Source organism: Ciconia boyciana, chromosome 20 (assembly GCF_034638445.1).
Source record: "Ciconia boyciana chromosome 20, ASM3463844v1, whole genome shotgun sequence".
Lineage (NCBI taxonomy): Eukaryota > Metazoa > Chordata > Aves > Ciconiiformes > Ciconiidae > Ciconia > Ciconia boyciana.
The window spans coordinates 6,294,478-6,312,820 of NC_132953.1; the positions used below are offsets into that span (position 1 = coordinate 6,294,478).

The 18,343-nt window shown below is 43.9% G+C and overlaps 3 protein-coding genes across 7 annotated transcripts; 2 read left to right on the plus strand and 1 right to left on the minus strand.

Moving 5' to 3' along the window:
* Positions 1–807: 807 nt before the first annotated feature.
* Positions 808–3,890, minus strand: PIH1D2 (PIH1 domain containing 2). Of its 2 annotated transcripts, XM_072884828.1 has the most exons (5): positions 3,499–3,890; positions 3,251–3,374; positions 2,506–2,751; positions 1,680–1,945; positions 815–1,567 (listed from the first exon to the last, which is right to left on the minus strand). In XM_072884828.1, exons 1-5 carry the CDS (start codon positions 3,664–3,666, stop codon positions 1,421–1,423), a joined length of 951 nt encoding a protein of 316 aa, XP_072740929.1. In that variant the 5' UTR covers positions 3,667–3,890; the 3' UTR covers positions 815–1,420. The 2 variants fall into 2 exon arrangements, with proteins under 2 accessions (XP_072740928.1, XP_072740929.1); XM_072884827.1 differs by having other exon boundaries at positions 808–1,567; positions 3,251–3,731.
* A 64-nt stretch (positions 3,891–3,954) lies between these two features.
* NKAPD1 (NKAP domain containing 1) lies at positions 3,955–8,824 on the plus strand. 4 transcript variants are annotated; one of them, XM_072884829.1, is made up of 5 exons: positions 3,958–4,176; positions 5,278–5,378; positions 6,540–6,695; positions 7,283–7,336; positions 8,149–8,824. In XM_072884829.1, exons 1-5 carry the CDS (start codon positions 4,108–4,110, stop codon positions 8,666–8,668), a joined length of 900 nt encoding a protein of 299 aa, XP_072740930.1. In that variant the 5' UTR covers positions 3,958–4,107; the 3' UTR covers positions 8,669–8,824. The 4 variants fall into 4 exon arrangements, with proteins under 4 accessions (XP_072740933.1, XP_072740930.1, XP_072740932.1 ...); XM_072884831.1 differs by lacking the exon at positions 3,958–4,176 and adding an exon at positions 4,209–4,451; XM_072884832.1 differs by lacking the exon at positions 6,540–6,695 and having other exon boundaries at positions 3,955–4,176.
* Positions 8,825–10,310: 1,486 nt separating this feature from the next.
* Positions 10,311–17,331, plus strand: SDHD (succinate dehydrogenase complex subunit D). The gene is made up of 4 exons (XM_072884834.1): positions 10,311–10,460; positions 10,540–10,644; positions 12,761–12,905; positions 16,641–17,331. The coding sequence occupies exons 1-4, from the start codon at positions 10,403–10,405 to the stop codon at positions 16,804–16,806; spliced, it is 474 nt and encodes a 157-aa protein (XP_072740935.1). The 5' UTR covers positions 10,311–10,402; the 3' UTR covers positions 16,807–17,331.
* Positions 17,332–18,343: the final 1,012 nt, after the last annotated feature.

The following is an 18,343-nucleotide window of genomic DNA, read 5'->3' on the forward strand; positions in this document are numbered from 1 at the left end:
TGACAGTGAAACTCACCCTATTAACCTTAAATTGTAATCACAAATGTTCCAAAATAATACATGCTTTATTACTATCATGCAGCAGTGAACTTTTATCTTCCTGGCTTCCTTGCTGCAGTGTTCACCAGAACCTCAAATTCTGGCTACAGACACCTTTCACTTTCTTCCTGCAGTAAGAACACTAAATAGTTTATCCTATGGAAATGTTTTCTGAATGACTGTCACACTCTGGAACACTTGCAACTCAAAAAATCCTATCCAGTGCGTGTGCTTGGAGTGCTGATAGTGACTTCTGGTACTGCTTGCATCCTGCAACAGGCCAGCTCAGCTCTTGCAGTGACAGAATTTCAGCTTGAACTTGCAACTATAACCACTGAAGAGTATTTCACTGCAGCTTTCTAAGTTGCTTTGAAACAAAGAAGGGGAAAGCTAGCAGTTACTGCTCTTTTGTAGGCCTGTATTTTAAAGTTGCAGCTCAACCAATTTGTCTGTTTCCACTTCTGATCTGATGAATAACAGTACAGAAACATGGTTGTAGTGCAAATGTGTCATAGAAGCTGTAAGAATGACATACTACCAAATCAATCATGAAACTAAGATCACTTAAAATTTTGGTTGTCCCTTTCCCAATTAATTCTAGTAATGCTCAGTAATCCTTGAAGTTGTTTTGTGTTGCTTTATTTTACTTTGTATTTTGTGTATTAGTGCAAACTAATGCAGATAGTTTTCCTAGTTGAAGTGCTCCAAGATTGGTTTTGTTTGCTAGCTTCACCCTAAGCGTTCCTGAGCTTTGAATCTCTATATGCTGTTTTGAATAGTACAGAATAGGTCTGTTGCTTTATGGTCTCATTCAGAGATTACTGAACCAGTAAGAAGTGAGGTCAAGCATATTCAGTGACTGTAAAGACTACAAAGCCTATTCCAGTTAAGATCAGCAGGGATTGTCCTAAAGAGAACAGCAACAGCATGCAGGGCAACTTGTAGAACTGTGTATGACACACCTCTGCTGGTTGTTCCAGCATTAAATACATGTGAGAGCTGCTCTAACATGTGAATCCAGTAATCAATTTATTCAGCAAAAAGACTTCACAACTGTTATTGCTGTACCTTAAGGCAAAATGAATGATGTAGTAAAGCACACAAGCATCTACGGTTCTTTACTACAGCTGTTAACAGATTCAAGTTCTCCTTAGATATTTACAATCTTTAAATTTTTTTCCAAAGTTTGGTGGTGCTAGTATTCCTCCAGACTTCCTTTTCTACATGCATCTTCTAAAGGCATTTGAAGTATTCACCCCTGCAGATTAGAAGGTCAATAAAAAACAAACACAACTCATCACCATCTAAAAGTTAGGATTCTCATTCTGGGCTTTTGTTTTGTTCTGTCATCTGTGAACATGAACTGGACAGAACGCAGTCTTTAAGGATGTGGCTTGGCAACTGGTACTGTGACAAACAATACCCGTTTTCCTTTGTTAAATACTGCTGTAGTTGTTTCTTCATCCACCAGTTCTGGCAGATCGAGTTGTAACTTGTATTTTTCAGGAACTTCAATGATTATGTCATCCTAAACCAAGAAAATTAAAATACTTAACTATTTGACAATGAATTAGCAGTGAGCATTTCTAGGAATTGGATACTAGACAGAAAACATAAGGTTATTCTTTCTGCTATCTTACCTTTGAAATTCTCAGATCACACTCAGAAACAGAGCTAACCTTAGGCAATTCAATTTTGAGTTCAATTTTGAGTGGTTTCTTGTTTGCGTCCTTCACGGTGATAATTTCATAGACAGGGGTGTTTAGCTTCTCTGGCATTTCAGTACTGGTAATTTCCTCTATCAGATGCACTTTAGACTGTGTCACACTTTCTTCCTTCAGCAGCACCGGAGTATTTCTGCAGTCCTCAGCTTCCATAGTGTGTAGCAGCTGATCAAGTATCAGCTCTTTCAAGAAAAATAAGTTTTTCACACATATCACTCAGTTACTAAGAACTGTAATGTTATGCCACTTGACAAATATATAATGAAAGTTTTAACTAATTAATAGTAATTAGCAATTTTGTCAGCTAAAGGCTGTTACTGGCAGTTTCTCCTTTGCCCATGATTTGGTTTTATTGCCAACGGGTTAAAAGTTGTTGTTTTCAGACTACTAGTTACAGCAGCAACCCCTTTTACTCAGGTAAAGAAACTTAGGCAAAAGAAACTTAGCACCTCAAAGGATAAAACCTTAGCAGAGTTCCCATGTCTAGTGGATATAGGAAAAAGGGAATTTGCTGTTCCAGTGTCACTACAGTTTCTCAATTGTAAAACATCAGAGATGAATGCAGATAGGCCAGCAGGGTTAAACTGATATCTGGTATGAACACTGCTGCCTTATTCTGAATTCTTAGAAACATTTAGTTTATGCTTAGGGCAAGAATTGCGGTTAGAGAGATGAGGCTTGAGTAAATTGTTGGAGAATCTGATAGGTCCTCCAAGAAAAGTGACAGCAGATCTTTACATACCCTTCTCTGTGTTCTGAGTGAGATCTGGAGTTGGCATCTGCCTTCCTTTCAGACGTTGCTGCATCGTTTCTAGGCTTCCTTTCAATTTGAATGACTCAATGGTGTACAAATAAGAAAGAATAAGGTTGCATCGTTCCTCAACAAATTTAAGTGTCAAATGGATCAAGTGTTCCATTTTTTCTGGGTTTTCTTCTCCCCTCTGAAGAACATCTGGGTTATATGCAATATCTATAATGCTGTAAAGGTCTATAAAAATAAGTTATGTGTCAGAATTGTTGCTCTGGAACCATGTGCCGGTGTTCCTTATAATCACGTGATTTAAAAGCAAAGTAAATGAATTTGTGGCATCTGGGCAGAGAGCTAATTCTATCAACCTCATCTAGTGATGACACATCTCCATATGCTGATCCTGCAGTCTGTGTGTTCAAGGTGAAGCATGGGAACACGATCCAAGTCAACATGAGTACAGGTGGTTAAAGAGATTCCTAGCGCCTAAGTACTTTGCAGGATTTAGATGCGTGCAATTTTTGTGTTCAGTTTTTTTCAAAAAGGAAGGCCTCATTTAGACTCCCTGTTGAGATACGCCTGTCGCAGCCTCACCTTGCCGCCCCCACCCCGAGCTAAGCGCTGGCCACGGCACAGCACCACCCTCTGTTGCAGCGAGAATCTGCCCGTGATTGCCAAGCAACGCACTACTGCTGGAAGAAATACATTCGGGGCGAGGCGCAACTCTTTTGGGACGTACCTCCTTCGCCAGATACTTCTTCTAGCGGCCCCGCACTGACAGGTGTGGGGTCAGTGGGGACCTTGGGCGCCGGGACCCTTTTCCAGCTGCAGACGTTGATGAACAGCGGCCCCCTGACAACGCCCTGCAAGAGACCGAGCCGCGGCTGAGCGCCCCGCCCGCGCTGTCCCCCTCCGGCCCCACAGTCGCCCCTGTACTCGCTGCCAGCACCCGAGCAGGAGGCCGAGACCCAAATCCCGCGCACCCACCGCGGGATGGGCCCGCAGGCACAGGTGAGGCTCCGGCGGGGCGCAGAGCCGCTCGGCCTCGGCGCGCTGCTGCCGCAGGAGCCGGCGGTAGGCCTGGGGCTCATTCTCCGCCATCTCGTCCAGCAGCGACCAGAGCTGCGCGGCCCGCGCCAGCGCCGCGCCTGCCATGATGGGTACCGCCGTCGCGTAGCGACGGCAACCGGAAGGGCCGAGCTCTGCAGGTCCGCCCGCCTTCCCCGTTCTCCTCCTGCTTCCGCGCGTTCCGGCCCCGCGATCACCCTCGCCCCGCGCCCGCCGGCCCCTTCCGCTGGCCCACGGCGGAGCTGGAGACTGCCCGCCTGTCTCTGGAGCCGCCGCCGGACGGTTCCGCCCCGTGGTCGTCGCGGCTCGGGGCCCGAGAAGGCTCAGTGCCCCGGCGTGTGCTGCCAGGAGGAGGCACTGCGCGCGGACCACTTCCGGTCGGGAGCCGAGAGCAGGCCCAGCCTCTCCCGTCCCTTCCTGCCCGCGGCTGCGGGGGCGCCCCGGTGAGCGGCCCCCACCCGGCCCCGGCGTGGCGGGCCCGGGGGTGCCGGTGGGGCCGGCGTCCGCGGGGCCGTGTAGGGCGAGAGGATGTCCCGGGTGCCGGTAGGGAAGGTGCTGCTGCGGAACGTCATCCGGCACACGGGCGCGCACAACAAGGTACGGCCGGGGCCGGTGGGGGCTGCCGGCCTCGGCGGCCCCTCGTCCTCCCTCTCTGCGGTGGCTCTTTCGCCTGGCTTTGCCCCGTGCCCGCTTCTGTAGGCGGCTTTTGTTCACGGGGCCGAGTGGAGACGCCCTGGGCTTCACCTGGGTGTTGTCGTGCGGCGTATGCGAGGACCGGGACTGCTGGTACCTCCCCGGTGCGGAGCCGCCGGCGGAGCGGGGAGAGGGGCGGGCGGAATGCCCGAGTTGTGATCTGGCGGTAGGGAGAGCAGGTGCGTTTTTCGGAGAGGAAGGGCACTTGTTGAAGTTAGTCTCACTTTCAGTTTAACCCAGTCTTTCTTGGATTCTCATCTTGGCGAGGGAATCTGTATATACATTTACCTATAAAATTTGCCCTATGAAAAACCTATTCTCTCGGGACGTTATGAAAATTATGGTTTGCCTTGTTAAAAGTAGCAAACCTTTAATTGTTTTGGGTTTTTTTTTCTTGCTATACTCTGCTATACAAGAATTTGAACTCTGTGTTAATGTGCACAGGCAATATTTTAGTGCAAGATTAAGAAACTCCGTTAACTTTAGCAAACTATTTAATTAATTCCTGATATAATTCAGCAGGTCCAACTCATTTATTTCATATGTTTATAAAATCACTCATTTACAGTCAGTGTTCATAAACATAAATCTGTGCCAAACCACTCGGTATTTGCATGCTGTGTTTTTTCGGCCTGTAGCGTAACTTCTCATTTTGGCTTGGTCCTTCCAGATAATATTTATATACTGACTTCTGTAACAGTACGTACGTTTGGGGTGGTAATGAATGACAAGGCCAGCTAGGCAGAACAGCTGAGATAGCAAAATCAGGCAAGCCCACCATTTCTGATGCCATTATCCTTATGTGCTTTGTTAGGGTATTACCATCAAGAGATTCTCCTTTTGGTTATCGTGGTCATAACTAGAAATAATAATCTGTTTCACTATGGTAGAAAAGCTTGCTGTGAATTTTGTTAGCAGGAGTGTTGAGCTAGGAGCTGATGTTACATGCTACATGTCTGTATAGTTTCCCTAATGTTACACTTGTTTCCTTTCTGTGACTTTCAGATTCAGGAAGAGACAGAAATGTGGAAAATAAGGGAGTGGGAGAAGCAGACAGAAGAGACTTACTGGAAAAGGCAAAGCAGAATGCTGTCGGACACCTCCAGGTGGGTTTTAGTTGTGTGGAGGAGATAATTGTCTTTACTTAGTTGCTGAACCCTTTTGTGTTATAACGCTTTAAGAGCATTCTGTGATGACTATGTGTTTACAATATATGAAGACTACATAGACATCAGATGTATTTATTTTCTCCTTAATGAGTCCATGGAAAGAGGTCAGACCTGTGCTTAAGTCTGACCTTTTATCTCTTCATCTAGACGTATAGTCTTCAAAATACAACATTAAGTAGGTCAGGCTCTCCGAAGCAATGGGGGTAGGAAGGGCTTAAGTAATATGTCAGAATGTTGTGAGGGAAGTCTAATGTATTGCCATTTAGGTTAGTAGTAAACAAAACTGCTGTGGTGTGAAGTCCTGCACTATTATAACACACCAGTATTGACTGCTGCTTGTGTGGTATCTGTTAAATCATTCTGACATGTCTGAGGATCTCACAAGCTACATGAAAACAAGCTGGATTTGGGGGGAAGGTTGAGGTTTTGCGGGGGTGGGAGGGAGCACGGAGCACGCTTACTACCATGAAGACTGTTCAGAAGCATGAGTGTTGCAGGAAGTGGTTTTAGTATCTCAGGGGAGAACACTTTTCAGACTTATGCTAAGTCCACGGCTGCTGCTTGGCTCAGGAAGTGTGGCATTTCAAGTGAGAAACAAAACTAGAGCCACATGCATGTGAGATCACTCAAAACTGTTGGTGCTTTCTGTGGATTTGGGGTCTTAGTCCTGGTACCTAATCAAACTGCAATTCTAGTAAGTCAGTCCTACTTCTTCAGTTTCCCCCTTGCTGCTTTTACTAACCTGTTTCACTGCATTATTGTTAGTCTGCTCCTGCAGAGTATTCTAGAGGAAGAGAAGCGCACTTGTTGTGGTAGGCAAGGTAACCTCTTCCTCTAATTTTGCATTGTGAGCCTCTCTGTCAAGAATTTTGCTGTGCACAGAGGGCCGTAGTAAGTTGGAAAACCAGTGTTAGATACTGAACTGGTTTTGTGAGAGCTGTTAATGGTGACTATCTGTTAAAATGATAGCTGGTCTTCTTGCATAGATGGACATCCAAGACTTGCTGGATTTTTTCTCCTCTCGCTGGACTAACCCCTTGCTCAGAAAGTTTCTCCATCAGAGCTGACAGCTGAAGGACAACTGTTCTCTTTCTGCAGCAGTCGGATGCGCAGTGATGGCTTTGATGAGGAGGGCCACAGGGCTGACTGGAAAACAAAGAACTCACAGTTTCTTGACCCAGTCGAAGATGATCTCCTTAGGGCTCGATCCTGGAATAAAAAGCTGTATGAATGTGAAGCCAACATGCCAGACAGGTCTGTGCAGGAATTAATGTTCTGTGATTATAACTGTAATTAAAATACCTTTCTGGAGTCCTGTACCAAAAATTTAGCACATTTCTCTTTTCAGTACCTACTCCTGTAAAATAATGCTTGACCTCATTTTGAGAATGAATAAGTAACATGCATGAACTTTGCAGTGTCGCAGAATACCTAATTTGAGTCCATCTATAGAGTTCCTAAGTCCATCTATAGAGTTCCTAAGTCACAGTAATCAGCAACAGCTCAGCCCTAAGCTTAGCAGCTAAGGTTAGTATTTATTACTTTGCCCAAGGAACTCAAAAAATCTCAAGAAATGCAAGTTAGTGCTCTCCAGGGTTATTTTAAATAAATTTGACTGGTAGTTTTCCCTAATTGGAATGGAAAAGAAAGTGAGAACATAAGGTGTATTTAAATAGTACCAAGCAAACCAACCATATTTCCTTCCTTCTTTGTTGGGAAGGTTCTGATAGCCCTTCTTCTTTGCTATCTAAACTCATGTTCATTCTGTGGCTCTGTCTTTTCAGAATTATATTTTTTCCTTATACACCTTGTCTGTTTCTAATGGTTCTGCTTTCTTACAGATGGGGTCACAGTGGCTATAAAGAGTTGTACCCTGAAGAATTTGATACAGATAGGTAAGGCAAGCAGGCTTACTGATGTATCCAGAATCTTACTTCTGTCAGGTTATGCAGGGAATTTTACAAACTGAGTTTTAAGTTTTGAATATAGATCAGCCTTGAATGTAAAGCAGCACTGTTTAGTTACAGACACCCACTGAAAAAAAATCTAGTCCATTAATGTGGTTCCCCCTTGTCTGAGTCTTAGGAGGGAATTGCATCTTTTATAGTAATTAGACATCCAGCTGTAGCCTGAGTTACTAAAACGCTATGAATCTGGAAGGTCTGTCTGGGCCAATAGAGAGCCAGAGTAGTAGGCTGAATCCAGATCAACTCAGTATACACATATCAGCTCCAGGTTCTCCTTTCCATTATAGTGTACCTGTATTTTCTGTGTTTCTCCTTATTTGGAGAATATAAATTCTTGCAGTATCCTGGAGAGTGGAGACTTAACTGTAAAATAAGATCTTAGACAGAATTAATTATTTTTAAACTACACCTAACAGAATCATCAAGTACAATATTTGTCAGGCTTACAGATTTAAAGTAACCTGCTATAAATGAGTTTTCATCACTCATGTGGCTTTCAGTACACATTATCCTTGGTTCTGCCTCAAATATCTTAAACAGGGGTATTAGTAAGGTGTGGACCCAAGCTGTTAATAAGCACTTGAAACAAAAATGCAGCTACCCCATCTGTCAAAGCATCTGCTTCCCTGCTCTAGCCAAATGAATTGATGGGCTTGCTTAAAACTTTGAGACAGAAAAGGCTCAACTGCTATGTGCCTGACTGTCTGCTTCCTTTTGGTCATCCTTTGTTCTTTTTACAGTGACCAGCAAGGAGATGAACAAAATGCTATCAATGGGAAGAAGAAATCTCATCTGGGAAAGCAAACTGCCCATGAGTCACACAAACGGAAAAAAACAAAGAAATCACATAAGAAGAAGCAAAAAAAGCGATCACACAAAAAGCGAAAGAAAAAGAAAAAGGAGCAGGGGAGAACATCATCAGATTCTTCCCGGGAGAATGAGTGCTCAGAAGAGGAGACTTCAAACACCCGGAAAGGGAAACACAAGCGCAAGAAAAAGACCAGGAAAGTGCCTGCCAGGGAACCTACTTCTTCTTCTGGCCAGGAAAGTGACTTTTCTCATGCAAGCAGCTCAAACACCAGCAGCTCTGAGGACAGTGAATCTGAGGAGAAAAGAGAGAAACGCCCCACCAAAAAGAGAAAGAAACGTCACAATTCTGTGTCAGAGAGGCACAGTGAAGTACCAGAGAAGAGGAGCAAGAGGAAGAACTGGAAAGTGGCTGCTGATGAAAAATCGGAGGATAGCTCAGATGAGGACTGATGAGTCTAGGCTGCAGCTCAAACAATAAGGTAGAGGACAGAGGCAGGTATTTATCTTTCAGCACTGCCCCGTGGTACAACTTGTTTCAGCACTGTGGTTTATATACATCCTGCCAATCCGCAGTGGAGAAACTGAGTCTTGGCAGCCTGCAGTAGGTGCCCCCTTGCTTTTCATTGACTTGACATTCAGAAAACCAGGGGAGCAGTTGCCTGTCTCACAGGTTGGCTAGTCCTGCCAACTTCAGATGCTTTTTCTGTGACCAGGTTGACCTCTGATGCACGAAAATGTTATAGGCTATCTGCAGGGGGAAAACAGGCATGTTTGCACCTTTTTTTTTTTTTAAATTAAGTTTTAACAGATTTGCTTTTTTGGGTTACCAAATCAATGACCAAGACTTGCAATAAGAGAGGGGAGAGACAAAAAGTCTGATAACAGAAGAAATGTCACTGGATTTAACCCTACGGTAGCTTTGTCTTCCTGTCCTCCAACAAAAGCAGACCTGTGTGGCGGCACGCACACAGTCAGCTGGACACAGAAGGGAGCATGAGGGAATACTCTCATTCCAGCTGAAGGTGCAGTGACTCCTTCCATAACGATGAAGAAAAGACACCCAGTGCATTTGCTTGTTTTAGACTTCTCTCCAAATCCTGGCATGGGCTGGCCATTGTGTCTACCTTTCCTTCATTCTCTCTAGGGGGATGCTGACAGCATTTGTGCTGACAGAGAAGCCTTGGTGGGTGTTGTGTTCTGTCTCTGGTCTGCCCCATGTATTGCTGGAGAAATTGGTACTGGGCCGTTCTCCCTGCAGTTGAACAGCCAAGCCTTTTAACAAAATAAATAAATCCAGACCTGTTTAATGCTTTTGTCATTGTTTTGGAGTAAAGCCCAGGGACAGAGCACAGGCCTGAGAAGTCTGGGTGGTCCTTGTGTTGTCCCTGTGCCACATGTTTCTGCCTGATCAGACCAGGTGGTTGCGGAGGGCTTAGAGGAGATGAAGTAAGGGAGGCTGGAGTGGAAAGTAGCCACTGGGGAAGTGTACTGTGCTGATGTGAGTGTTGTGTGTCAGTGCTCGAAGCACGGCTCCAGCTGTAGTCTATACCTGAACAAGTACAAAACAGTGTCAATGCCCCTACGTCCTCATTCCAAGTCCTGCTTACTGGCCCGTTCTCTGCGTGCCCTTGTCTGCTAGCTAATGCAGAAGACTTGGAGAAAGCAGTGCTGCAGACTCAGCTTGCTTTCAGCTGCTCGCTCTTTTATCTCATCTACTCTGCTGGTCAGTCACGCAATAACAATGCAACTGCTTTACCTACATCACAGGAAATCTTCAAGAAGGTGTTTATTTTGTATAGCTTTCCTTGTACAAAGATTTTTCATTAGCAAACGTGCAGGTGAGAAGCGCCTGGATCCGCTGTGGCCGTTGTTGTGCATTTTAAGATATGACCAAGCATCTCCCCCGAAGCAGCTCTCCCGCTGTCCCGAGAAGCTCTTGCGCAGCCACTGCTGGCTTGTGGGCGGCCCGGAGGTCACAGGCGCGACTCGTCTCGGCCTCCCGCCGCCGCCGGCTCCGGGAAGGGCCCCGGGTTCTCTCCGCTCCCCCAGCCCGCCGCCTGCCACCGCACAGAGCCGGAGGGCCCGCGCCGCTGTTGCCACCGCCCCCCAGCCCGGAAGCGGAAGGGCTGGGGCGGCAGCGGCTTCCAGCTCCGGTGCGCGGTGCCCTTGGGCTGGCGGGGGACGATGGCGGCGCTGGTGCTGCTGCGGGCGGGGCTGGCACGGCCCCGCGGCGCCCAGATGGGTGAGTGCCCGCCGGCCCCGCGCCCTGCTGCCCCGGCGTCCTGCCCTGCCCTGACACCTCGTCCCCGTTCTCTCCGCAGGTTTCCTCGGGAGGACCCTTCTCCGCCGCCCCGCGGTCCTGGCGGCCGTCGCCGATCGGAGCACTCCGGCTCGGCAAAGCCACAGTCCCCCCCAGCAGGGCCACGGTACGTCCCGTGCCCCGGGGCAGCCCCCGTCGTGTGTGGGGCTGCGTGCGTGTTGTGCGTGCGTGCGCGGGGGGGGTCTCGTCTTCCTCGTGGCCGACACCAGGCTCCAGGTTTGTCAGCCGGCCCTGAGCCGTTCTTCCCCCGTCTCAAACGATTTTTCCAGTCCAGCAAAAAGGCGTGTTCTTCATGTGCCCGTTGTACCCCCGCCTGGTCGGGGTTGCCGATTTTTTGAGCCAGGTAGGAGATTTTAAACAGCAGGTGTGAGTCACCAAGGGCAGAAAAAATTGACGCATGGCACAGTAGTTTTTCTTGGGTGAAGTAGGGTTACTGATATTGCCGCAATATGTTACCATCACTTGTGACAGTACTAGTTTCTGTTGATAGCATGGCTGTTGATTTGCACTCTGCTGGGGTCTGATTTAAAACAAGGTATATGTGACTTCACACTGCTTGAATTTGAAACTGACATTTGCGATGTTGGTAGCAGGCTTGTGAATGCTACAAGTCTTTAAATAGGAGACATTAACTGAATGTTAAAAAGGTAAATCTCTGTTTATTAACAAAGGTGGTAGTTTTTTAGAGTGTGGAAAATGGCTGAAAAATTGTAAAAGAAATCAGAAAGAAGGTTTAAGATTTCCAAGGGTTCAGTAGCACTGCAATTGTGACTTCTTTCTTGAACAGTAGAGCTTCTGACTTACTGATGTTAATCTGAGAAGTCTGATCTGCAGGCAGAGAGTATTTCTTAGATTGTTTTTTCCTCTCTCCATGCAGTAAGACTACACAGAGGTGATGAAAGGTAACCATGCCAAGACCAAGTTCTGGTCTGTCAGTTGCACAGTTAAGTATGAGAAATGTTGTGACTGGAGGCTAAGGATGTTTTGTAGCTATTACAATGCAACTTAGAAGTGGAAAGGATGATTAAACACTTGTAAAGGAAATTGGCTTAAACACAGCTAAGTCATTTCCTTTCTTTCTGTTCTGGACTTTATATTAACAACAGACTTCATGCATATGCCGTGAAGCGTTCTTGGCCATGGAGTTCTGCAGGGACAGCGTATTAGTCCACAACCTAGGTCCCTTTCATATTTTACTTCAGGTCCTTTGCTTTCCCTGTCTTGTCACTTTTCTAAATTTCTTCTTGCAAAAATGAAGAAAAACATTTACATTTTGATTTAGATGGATGAATAATATCTGTGTGTTAGGTAAGCACTTTGGGGATATTGTATTATAAAGGTAATTTCACAGAGTCAATTCTTGATGTTTTTAGCCTGGGCTGATGCTGACATTCTGGTTCAAAGTATTGCTTATGGTGTTAGGGTTTTGGTTTGCTCCAGAACCTTCTAGATGTTTTTTCTTTTTTTTTCCCCTCCCTAATAGTATTTGCATGCTTCTAAAAAGGAAGAGTTGGTTACCGAGCTCCCTAACTGGTATTTCTATTTCTAGAGTCATTTGTTACGTGGTTCAAATTGTACTCAGCTGAGTATCAATAGAGGACTGAAATCCCTTGGCCTTCAGGCTGCTTCTAGGCCACATATCACTGTGATGGTCCCAGAAGTTTAATCTGCTATTTACAGTTAAAAATAGCAATATAGCTTCCAGGGCAGAACTGTGCACAGAGTTATCATGATATGCCATTCACTGGAACTTGTAGTTGTGTCAATCTGGATCTCAAAGCCATTTCTTAAAAGGTGGGAGTAGTAAATAGTACGTAACAGTCAGGAAATTCACTAGAGAAAAAGGCTTTGCCTTCGGAGACACTTCTTTCCTGTGATGGTTGACTTGGACCTTAGTCCTGAACCACAGGTTGTGAAAGTAGGACTGGTGTTTGTTTTGACTTTACCTGTTGACCTTCTATTCTTTTGTAGTAAAAGAAGCTTCTCTTTCTTAGCAGCAGCAGAGAGAGGAGTATTTAAAATGAACCTTTTAGGCATTGTAAAATAGATATATATTCTATAGCAGTAATTCAAAGGCATCTAGGTTTTGCTTGGATGAAAGCTTAGTAGTCAGGTTGGAGAAAACACGTATTTGTGTGGTGCTGATCAGGATGAGGTATCTGTTTTTAAGGTTACAGCACTTCGAACAGGAACTTTGCACTGAAAAATACTTCTCCTTACAGGCAGTTCCAAGGCTGCATCTTTGCACTGGACAAGTGAGCGAGCTGTCAGTGTCCTCTTGCTGGGTCTTCTTCCTGCAGCTTACCTGTATCCTGGACCAGCCATGGACTATTCGCTGGCTGCAGCCCTCACTCTCCATGGCCACTGGTAAGCACAATAGGTCCCTCAGAATTAAGAGTAAAGTCTGATAGTCAAGATGGCTCCAAGCCTTAGGTCTTAAATCTGTATGTGGCAGTAAGTCTACTGACTTATTTCCTGATCTAGTATAGAACACCTGGAAAGAGATGCAAACAAAGTCCTTACTCTCCAAGTTCTATGACAGTCGTGATCTTTGACAAGACTAGTTGTACCTTGGTCTTCCTTTGTCACACTGTTCTCTCAGTCAGAAGGCAAGATACATATTAAGGAATCCATAAATATTCTCTAGTGTTCTTCTACACAGTATCTTACCTTAGGAGGAATTCCTTGCCGTTGGCTGTGTAGAATCTTGAATGTTTTTGTCTTGTAGAAGAATCAATGTTGTATGAACAGAGGGAACAGAAGCAGGACAGATCTATATAAAACAAGTTGTTCTTCTAAGGTTCTGTGCTGTGGGCTTGTCGCGGATGGAGTGAGAGTGCACTTCACTCGTAAGAGAGAAGTAAAAATATAGTTTATTGATACAGAATAGGGAGTTAACAAAGTTCAATGCGACAGTGTTTTAACAAGATTTGATGGCGAGGCACACTTGATTATTTACTGCATAGAGGACAGGGTCAGACAAAACTGTCAGGGAGACCCTCCCGTTGAGTCATGAGGTTCAGAAAGGAAAATCCCCTTGCTTTCTAAACTCCTCAGAGAGGAGTCTAGGTGCGGCTAGATCCAGTCCTAGTCCCAGACTTGGTCAACGGTTTATGTCTAAAGGATTATATATGTGCGCAATCAATCCTTTATATCACTTAGCTAAGGTTTCAAAGTTTAGCATGCTATTAGTCACTTACCAAGGATCTGTTGCGGCAAGGAATCTCTCAGCCTCGAGGAGTAACCTTGAGAGGCGTCCCTGCTCAAGGGGAGATCCTGGCCTGCAGCCCGCAGGAGAGCTCAAAGGGTCCTGGGCTGTCCACTATTTAAGGAGTAAGATGATTGACTTATGGTCATATTTGCATATCAGCAAGAGGTTTAGATCCCTGCTTCAGGCAGCCCTTGGCTACTTTGTTGCCATTCGTCCTCAAGGTCCAGCATAAGCTGGATGCAGCTATCAGGATGACTCCCACTGCTTGTGCAGGGAGTGGGCCGGGGGGGGGGAGCACACTGCCACAGGGCTGGCTTTGTACACCTCAATGGTGATGAGATTCTGCATAATAAAGAGTTCATAGCAAATATTTCACTAAAGAAGCTGAGACCTTGATCATTATTTTTGTGATTCCTGGGAAATGGATGCTTGCTCATGTTGTTCTTCTTAAGTGTACTGCTCTGATCTTTAATGTGAGTAGGCTAGACGAGTCTAGTTAGTGGATCCAGCTGCATGGTTGGCCTAACTGGCAGCGTTTACATTCTCAAGGTGATACTGGTCTGTAGTTCCTTGTCACAGGATGAAGCAGATAAGCAACTTCATGGTACTTTGGGATGCCAGGTTTTCTTAAATCTCAGTTTTTCCCTTATGAAGTTGTACCAGGGATTCTTGCACTTTCCTTACTGTGACTGGGAGCTTTTTGCCAAAGCGCTCAAATCTAGTACAGAATTAATCTGAAATGTGGCTATCCTTGAACATATTTGGCAGAGCTCTTTCAAATGTAAAATATGTAAAGCTAAGCTTGCCTGCCTTTGGAGCATTTGTTTGTTATGTGCATGCTGGTGCCATACTGGATGTGACCATGTGGGGAAATTCCAGGCAATGGAACAGGTTGTTGCAGGTTAATGTGTTCGAATGGGTTCACTGGATGACATTTGGTATCAATGCACACGCATGTGATTCTTTAGTGAATGTCTCTTATGAACAAAAGTGTCAGGATTGTTCATACTAGAAAGCCCTTTTCCATAAATAGTGTGGGGACTTCCCCTGTGAGAAAAATGTCTTGCTGCTTGTGTGCAACTCTGCTGGTAACTGTCATCAGAGTGAACTCCTCCCCCACTTGTGTGGAGTTTTTGTTCTCTTTTTAAGATGGAAAGTTTCTCCAGTGTTAAACTCTTATCTTGCAAAACATTGTCTTAAAAACCTAAAGGTGTTCCTATGTAGGACAATTCTCCTCTTGTACTTTCATAGGTATTCAGTGCTAGAATATCTTCAAAATAAAAACGATAATTTTCTTGCCATAAATGTTAATTTGATTGCCATGACAGATCCAATAATCCCTCTAGTAGCTGATCAGAAACTGTAGAGGAGTATTGCATATATTTTTTGAGGGTGTTTCTTTCACCTTTTGCTATGTTTTTCCTCAGGAAATCTTGTCCTAAAATATGTTGGAAATAGTGCTTCAGATATTTAGGTGGTTATCAGTCCAAACACTAAAGTCTCAATAGGCTTACTCGATACCTGAAGCCATGTTTATCTTGTACTGGTTTTGCTGGCGTGTAATAAATATTTCTCTGCCCAGTGAAGCTGCTGTGTTGTGAGCTAGATTGTGTGTCTACCACACAACAGCTATTTCTTACTAATTCCCTTCCTTGTTCTCTGGGCCACTGGTCTTTTCCCATGAGGACTTTGTGTGAATTAATTGCTGTGCTGTAAAGTCACACGCCAGTTTTTCTGAGAAGTCTTAGCATGGCTCAGTCTTATTGTGCCATGCAAAGAAAAGTTCTTATGAAAATCCCTCATCAACACTACAGTTGAAGGGCAGCCTGTGAATCCCAAGTTGAGTATGCCTTATTTATCTGCACTTCGGAAGGCTTAAAGTGTGGGTAAGTGCTGCTTGCACTCCTGACCTTATTCCACTGTCCAGTTGTAAAAACAGCTGTAATAGTTTGAAAGTAAGTTGTCTTTCAGACTGCTTCTACTTTCTGATTCTCTTCTGTGTATCCTTGCACCCCTTTTCTTGCTTTTGACATCTTTATGGTATTAGAACCCCATCTAAGTGAAACTGAGCTCAGTGTTCACTCGCAGTGGCATCTGCTGCAGGACTTTGAACCTTGCTAGGTCACTAGTGTGTCTTAATTTGTGGGACATAGGTCCTTCAGCTTCAGGCTAGACCAAGGCAAAATTCAAGGAAGAAAATCGTTGCATTAAATACAGTTCTCTTTTTTTACCAAGTTGACATCTGTCATTGCAGAAAGCAAATGTAATCATACTTTCGGGAAGAGAACTACCACATTATTTTAATTAGCATCCTCTGTCTTCCTGTTGCTGGATAGTTTAAATCTAGACAAGAGTTCACTTCCGGTCTGACAGATGTAGAAAAAAACCAGAGTATGCCAATTTTTTTGTTTGCCACTATTTTCTGATCTAAATACACATCCTGGAGTTTTCTGTGCATTTGTGACAATGGCTGGTCCCAGATCTACACCTTGCTGTTCAAGCAAGAAGGATACTTCCTTTGTTACTTTTCTTTAGTCCTTGGATGTCAGATAAGCTGCTCACTGTTTCTTGGAGGCAGATTCTACAGATTCTATTGTTTGAAAGAGCTGTGCTCAACATCTTGTTTCCTCAGTACCGTTAAGAAAACTCTGTGCCAATATGTATATTTTTTTAATAGAATACGCGGAATGTTGTTTTGTTTTGGTTTTTTTTAAATAGATACATCTTCTTTTTGAATGGGAACTAGGCATTCTTTAGGAAAGGTTGATGATAGCGGGTGAAAAAAATGATGTGTTTGAGCCATCTTAGTAGAATCCTCACATAAACTGGGTGGATTTCAGTGAGGCATGCTCTTTCCTGATTTCAGCTTTTGTCTCCCTCTTATTCTGTAGGGGTCTTGGACAGATTATAACTGACTATGTCCATGGAGATACACCAATTAAACTGGCCAATACAGGTCTGTATGTACTGTCAGCCGTTACCTTCGCTGGCCTCTGCTACTTCAACTATTACGACGTTGGTATCTGCAAAGCTGTTGCCATGCTGTGGAGCCTCTAAGATGCGACCGAGTCCCTGACGTGCACGATTGTTCACTGCTGCCTCTGCTTCATCATATTTTTACAAACATGTTTAATGCGAAACAAATGAATAACCAAGGGTCCATAGTATGTATGTACTGCAGCGAGTTCAGAGCTAGTCTTCTGGAAATAAATAGCCAACACCAGTAAAAATGTTAGCAAAAAAAAGTAGATGTAAAGTGGATAACATCCGGGTGAGAGTGAGTTGATTTAAGCTGCACTGTAAATTGGGAGGAATTAATTACACCAATGACAGACTTACATAGCTGAAGGTAACTTTCCTTGTAATGGCAGCTTTAATGAGTATTTTTCTAAAATAACTGTTGTTTGGTTTCCTATTTTGTAAAACAAACTTGACTTGCAGAAAATTGAACTCTTATTTCTGACATCACAATAACTGAACTGTATGTAAGGCACACCCTGTAACTCTTTGGACCCTGAGAGTTGATGTAGAAAAGGGAATATTTTTTTCTTAATCCATACAATAAAGAATTTACAGAAATTGTGTGTGTGTGCTTCTGAATGATTTTTACTACTTTTGGGTTACTTAAAATGTTTTCTCTGCAGATATTTTTTTCTAAAATCAAGTTCAAATACTAATTCATACTGTTATGTTCCTGTTCATACTGTTTACTCTGCATTACTTCATTTAGATGTTATAAAACAAAAAATATTTTTATGAATATGTATTGTCCTTAATACTTAAAGAGGTGACTTAGACTTGACTTAATACAAGAGTAATGTCCATTAGAAGATACAGCAATAATTGACTTAGAAGAAAAAGACTTTTGCAGATTAATTTTAGGAGCCATAAATAGCGTATGGCTTTCATAGTTTCCCTGGAACCTGTATGTTCATCTGCAACATACTTTTGGGTTTGTTTTCTAAATAAACACTGGTACATATTTTCCTGTGTGACTGAAAAGACAACAAACATACCCTTTCTGTCATAGCTTGACATGAGACTGAGGCAGCATTCTTTTCTATGTCTTTAGGTTTTAGAGCATTTGGAGCGGGGACGGTCTGATAGTCTGTTTTTTAACTTTCTTCTCTCCTTTATCTTTTCTGACTTTCATAGTAGTAAGGAATGATTAATGGTTTCCACATTCTAATGGTACTTCTGTGGTACTATAATTAGTAAGAGGAAGAGAACTGTGTGTTACCATCAGTCTGATTATGCAATAAACAGAATGAACAAGTTGCTGCTTGAATTCTACATGACTTTCTGATTTGATTTTTTTAAAATCTGGATTGGAATTTTTATTTATTTATTTATTTACTTATTCATGTAACCATGGGAAGTACCCTGTAGCTGGCCACTTTTGTTTTGCTAATCTTGTGGTCAGAATTGAGATGGTTGCTTCTGTCTCATGTGGTCTGATTTAGGTATCAATGTAACATTTGTTATTTTGTCATAGTGAGGAAGATGCATATGTATGAGTCATTGGTATCTCTGTACAATCTGAGCATATATCATAGAAAGTGTTCGACATTTCCTCTTTTGAGACCAAACGCAA

Bases quoted from the DNA above. Each gene is read 5' to 3' on its own strand.
- NKAPD1 (XM_072884829.1), top strand. From the start codon at position 4,108: ATGTCCCGGGTGCCGGTAGGGAAGGTGCTGCTGCGGAACGTCATCCGG. The intron at 4,177-5,277 runs GTACGGCCGGGG...TGTGACTTTCAG, and splicing joins ACACGGGCGCGCACAACAAG to ATTCAGGAAGAGACAGAAAT. The intron at 7,337-8,148 runs GTAAGGCAAGCA...TTCTTTTTACAG, and splicing joins GAAGAATTTGATACAGATAG to TGACCAGCAAGGAGATGAAC.
- PIH1D2 (XM_072884827.1), bottom strand. From the start codon at position 3,602: ATGAGCCCCAGGCCTACCGCCGGCTCCTGCGGCAGCAGCGCGCCGAGG. The intron at 2,752-3,250 runs GTACGTCCCAAA...TTATTTTTATAG, and splicing joins AGAAGTATCTGGCGAAGGAG to ACCTTTACAGCATTATAGAT. The intron at 1,946-2,505 runs GTATGTAAAGAT...TTTTCTTGAAAG, and splicing joins CACTCAGAACACAGAGAAGG to AGCTGATACTTGATCAGCTG.
- SDHD (XM_072884834.1), top strand. From the start codon at position 10,403: ATGGCGGCGCTGGTGCTGCTGCGGGCGGGGCTGGCACGGCCCCGCGGC. The intron at 10,461-10,539 runs GTGAGTGCCCGC...TTCTCTCCGCAG, and splicing joins GCCCCGCGGCGCCCAGATGG to GTTTCCTCGGGAGGACCCTT. The intron at 10,645-12,760 runs GTACGTCCCGTG...TTCTCCTTACAG, and splicing joins TCCCCCCCAGCAGGGCCACG to GCAGTTCCAAGGCTGCATCT.